Below are 5,349 nucleotides of genomic sequence, written 5' to 3'. Positions count from 1 at the left end.
CTATTTTTCATTCCTCTCTTCCTTTTTTCACTTGTAATAGACTTGGTTGCATTTCATTACTTTCGTCTCGCATTGGCGGTTCACTGCAGGAAGATAGAGGCGTGGCGGTAAATCTCTTTCATTATTGCTGTTGCTGTGTCTGTTGTCAATTAATTAAGAGGCGGTGGTGTAGTGGAAAAGATGTTGAGCGTGGGACCAGGCAGGGAGAGAGTGAATGCAAATGAATGAGTGGACGAATGAAAAGAAAAAGTACATTAGAATTTTTTTTGTCCACGCGTAGGTTCGAATCCCACCACGTGCCGCCTTGAAACTTTGCCATTTGTCGAGTGGTTTAAAGTTACCTCTTTGTCACCAAGATACCCAGGTTCTTGGTGAAGGTGTAATTGCCTTATACGAAAAATGCGCATGGGTGGTGATATGGGCCCTACCTAATATGGCTACCACTATAAATAACACTGCCTGCGCCGCTAATGGGTGGAAGCTGAACAATGCTTCCCATACTCATCAAGTAGACCTACAGGTGCTATAGGCCGTAACATAAATAAAAAAAAAATCTATTAGAATCTGTTGAACTATCGCTGTACTCATGAAACCTCCTTTTAAAAATTCCCAGTTACTTCTACTAGAACCGGTTAAACTGCCACTAGAATTAGAAAACCCCAATGACTTCCACTAGAACCCCTTTAGTACCATGACGCATTTCCATATTCATTCTGGTTACTGGTTAGCGATTTCATACAGCTTCAGAAACTCATGTCGGGGACTGAAATAGTGAAGACCGTGGCCATTAATCTTCTGACCTCTATACATCCTTTCTAATGCAAATAAACTCGTCAAATCACACCCAAAACTCATAGTAAAAATGCATCTCAGTACTGAAGAGGTTAAACTGTCACTAGAATGCTCACTAAATGATCACTGTACTCATGAAAAACACCCTTGAAAGCACCAATAATTTGTACTCTAGTCTGTTAAACTGTCACTAGAATGCTTACCAAACTATCACATACTTACAAAACTATGCAGGAGTCATGAAAAACACCCTTGAAAATGCCCAATATCTTCCACCAGTAAGTATTTAACAGTCATTAGAATATCAAACTATTACTGAAATCCCAATAACTTATACTGGAGACTATTAACCCCTTCAATACTGGGACACGTGTTTACTTTGGTTTCTGGATATGATTAGACGATTCTATTGACATTAGGAAGGGTCTATGGAGGTCAAAAGATTAATGGGTCAGAGTCTACTATTCTAATCCCAACATGAGTTTCTGAAGCTGTATAAAATCACCAAACAGTAAGCAGAATTAATATGAAAACGCGTCATGGTACTGAAAGGGTTGACGCATTTCCTTATTCATTCTGGTTACTATTTCTTGATTTTATACAGCTTCAGAAACTTATGTGAGGGATTAATATAGTGAAGACTCTGGCCATTAATCTTTTGACCTCCATAGACCCTTTCTAATATAAATAAAATTGTCTAATTACACCAAAAACACAAGGTAAAAATGCTTCCCAGTACTGAAAGAGGTTAAAAACATGAACATCTTCAACTAAAGCCTTTCGTTCATATGCAGAAACGCTATGCCCTCTCACCAAGACTGTTTTCCAAGGCCACAGATATGATTAGCGGGGGTTTTCAAGAGTGTTTCTCCAGTTGATAACAGAAACCTTGTCACTCTGCCTCTAGAAATATAAAAACACCTTAAAAAGACTCGTGTAAATCAAAATAAAAGCTTGAAATAGTGGGGGGGTGAAGCGGAGAAGTGTCTGAGAATACGAGCATAAAGCGGGCGGAATGTTTCAAAAATACGGTTCACTGAGTCACGCTGGGATGAGAAACAGTAATCGTTGGAGGTGAAGCAGTAAGTGAAACGTTTTGGCTTCGGTGGGAACGACTCACTCACACACTCAAACACACACCGCTGGACGAGGAAAGCAAGCGTGAGGGAGTACTGTCCGTGTGTTTTCAGCGGTGTTGCTTCAAGAGTCTATTAGTGTTTTGGTACGTTGTCGGTGAGTTAATTTAGTATTAGAGGTCTGTGATTATTCAAGGCTATATTCATTTACTTATTTGTGTTGTGAAGGTGTGAGTCTTGCTGTTTGTTTTGTATTTGTGTTGTTTCGAAGTCTGTCAGTGTGTTGGTACTTTAAATTAACTTAGTATTAGAAGTCTGTGATTATTCAAGGCTATATCCATTTACTTATTTGTGTTGTGAAGGTGTGAGTGTTGCTGTCTGTTATGTAATTGTGTTGCTTCAAAATCTGCCAGTGTTTCGGTACCTTGGCTTTAAATTAACCTAGTATTAGTGTAAGATTATTTAGAGCTATATTTATTCACTTATTTGTGTTGTGAAGGTGTGAACGTGTTGCCGTCTGTTATGTGGTTGTGTTGCTTCAAAGTGTCAGTGTTTTGATGCTTCGTCGGTAAATTAATCTTGTGTTGAAAGTCTGGGATTATTCAGACTGTATTTATCTATTTGTGTTGTGAAGGTGTGAGTGTTGCTGTCCGTTATGTGACTGTGTTGCTCCAAAGTGTCAGTGTTTTGGTGGTGTCAGTAAATCAGCTGGGACGCATTTTTACCTTGAGAGTTGTGTACGATTAGACAATTCTGCTTACATTAGGAAGAGTCAATGGAGGTCAGAAGATTAATGGCCCAGAGTCTTCACTATTTTAACCCCTACATAAGTTTCTGAAGCTGCACAAAATCACCAAACAGTAAGCAGAATGAATATGAAAACGTGGCATGGTACTGAAGAGGTTAAAGGGATGGAGTCAATTAGTGTTTAGTGTTCCCGCAGGCAGCTTGTTGTGAATAGTGACAGGGCGGTGAGGAAGTGTTTCGCCTGCATGGATATTAATTAAGCGCTTCGGTACAGTGTTGCAGCTTTCCATTACTATGAGGCTGAGGTGATCTATACAACCATTACTCCCGTGCAGGCGAGGGAGCGATGGCCAGCACGGGACTCACGGCTCCAGTCTGCTTGGTTGTAGCTGTTGTGGTGATGGCGGCGTGGCGTGGCGGGGCTTCCAACACCACACACGGCACCACAACGCCCCACAACCACACCAACGCCACTCGGGACCTGGCTGACATGGCGACGAACTTCCGCTACAGTGTGTTAGGCGTCACTCACAAACTACGGGAGGAGGAGGAGAGAAATATGCTTGACGGGGACCAGGAAGACAGTGGTAGTGACGAGAGTGACACGCTACACGACACGCTACACGACACAAGGCATTCCGTGGATGGTGGTGTTTCCGCGGGCGTGAGGGCAGTGAGTGGAGCGCCCTTGAAAGCCCTTTACGAACTGTATGCTTTGGTTTCCTACATTGCCTCTGTCAGTGATGGAGAGACAGACGAGTTAAAGGGATCTAACACCACATACACCAGCGATAAGGATGATTTGAATGAGAAGAAGAAAACTGGGACTACATCTAGCTATAAGAAACGTCTAAATCTACTAAAGAAACCCGGGAGTGGGCATTTAAACGCTCTATACACCTTGCACTCCCTTGTAACATACGTGAGAGGCGACACTGTGGAGTTTACCAAGGCCACAAAGTCACAAAGTAAGGGGAAGCACAAGAGAACCATCGCAGAATTGGAACAGCCAGCACAGTATGGAGAGAACTACAGCGAGGCCGAGGAGGAGGAGGAGGAAGGCAAGGAGTCCAAAGACCTCTCGTGGTCCTTCTACGTGGTGATTGCCGTGAGCGTGCTGGTGGTGGTGGCGTGCAAGGTGGCAATAGTGGTGTGTGTGGTGCGCTTCTGTAGACGAGCAGTGTTTAGTTTTGGCTCCAAGCGGCCCATTGTGAGAGGTATGTGTAGCCCTGTCAGTTAGCGCCCCTTGCTGTGTTGGGCTGTGTTTGGCTGTGTTTTGGGTTTTTGGGCTGTGTTTAGCTGTGTTTGGCTGTGTTTTGGGTTTTTGGGCTGTGTTTAGCTGTGTTTGGCTGTGTTTTGGGTTTTTCGGCTGTATTTAACTGTGTTTTGGGTTTTGGGCTGTTTAGCTGTGTTTGGCTGTGTTTTGGATTTTTGGGCTGTATTTGGCTGTGTTGGGTTGTGTTTAGGCTGTGTTGGGCTGTGTTTAGGTGTATCGTGTTGTGTTTGGCTGTGTTAGGGTGTATCCTGCTGTGTTGGGGTGTGTTTGTATGTCCCGAGCTGTGTTTGGCTGTGTTAGGGTGTATCCTGCTGTGTTGGGGTGTGTTTGTATGTCCCGAGCTGTGTTTAGCTGTGTTTGGCTGTGTTAGGGTGTATCCTGCTGTGTTGGGGTGTGTTTGTATGTCCCGAGCTGTGTTTGGGTGTATCCTACTGTGTTTGGGTGTATCCTGCTGTGTTGGGGTGTGTTTGTGTGTCCCGAGCTGTGTTTGGCTGTGTTTGGGTGTATCCTACTGTGTTTGGGTGTATCCTGCTGTGTTTGGGTGTATCCTGCTGTGTTGGGGTGTGTTTGTGTGTCCCGAGCTGTGTTTGGCTGTGTTTGGGTGTGTTTGTGTGTCCCGAGCTGTGTTTGACTGTGTTTGGGTGTATCCTGCTTTACCTTACCTTACCTTACCTTACCTACCTTACCTTTCCTTTCCTAACCTTACCTAACCTAACCTAACCTAACCTAACCTAACCTAACCTTCTCAAACCTTACCTTACCTAAACTAACCTAACCTAACCATCCCAAACCTTACCTTACCTTACCTTACCTTACCTTACCCTACTTAGCCTAACCTTATCTTACCTTACCTAACCTAACCTAACCTAACCTAACCTTATCTTACCTAACCTAACCTAACCTAACCTTCCCAAAACCTCACCTCGCCTCGCCTCACCTCACCTCACCTCACCTCACAGTTCTCAGAGTGTTAACAGTTACAAGATTTAGGTCAAGAGTATCTGAGGGCATAGAGGAATGTTAAGATGTGTTACTGTACGAATAATTAAAAGCATGTATGTGTGTCACTGTTGATCTTCCATCAACCCTCGGCGGAGAAGTAACTGGCTCAAGGTTGAAACTGTATAGAAAGGAAACAAGAGACAAGGTGGGTCTCAAATAGTAGCGGGTGACTGGAATGTTCCTCTTCATCCATGTGAGAGTGGGATACTAGAGAAGGGAAACAAAATATACAAAGGCCCACTGAGATGCCACTCCCCAAACAAGGTGTAAAGAACTACCTAAAAGAATGGGATAAAATGTCTTGGAAACTTCCCTCTTAAGCTCTTCAGTACTGGGACGCATTTTCTACCTTGAGTTTTGGGTAGGATAAGACGGTTTTATTGACATTAGGAAAGGTCTATGGAGGTCGAAGGATTAATGGCCACATTCCTCGCTATTATAATCCCCACACAAGTA

General features: G+C 43.6%; 1 protein-coding gene across 1 annotated transcript; it reads left to right on the top strand.

Annotated features, from left to right (window-relative positions):
• Positions 1-1,887: 1,887 nt before the first annotated feature.
• LOC123511866 lies at positions 1,888-4,005 on the top strand. The gene is made up of 2 exons (XM_045267917.1): positions 1,888-2,025; positions 2,951-4,005. The coding sequence occupies exon 2, from the start codon at positions 2,962-2,964 to the stop codon at positions 3,853-3,855; it is 894 nt and encodes a 297-aa protein (XP_045123852.1). The 5' UTR covers positions 1,888-2,025; positions 2,951-2,961; the 3' UTR covers positions 3,856-4,005.
• Positions 4,006-5,349: the final 1,344 nt, after the last annotated feature.

The sequence above is a fragment of the Portunus trituberculatus genome, chromosome 32 (assembly GCF_017591435.1).
Source record: "Portunus trituberculatus isolate SZX2019 chromosome 32, ASM1759143v1, whole genome shotgun sequence".
Classification (NCBI taxonomy): Eukaryota; Metazoa; Arthropoda; class Malacostraca; order Decapoda; family Portunidae; genus Portunus; species Portunus trituberculatus.
The sequence above is the reverse complement of the archived record's forward strand: the minus strand, read 5'-3'. Positions and strand labels throughout refer to the sequence as shown.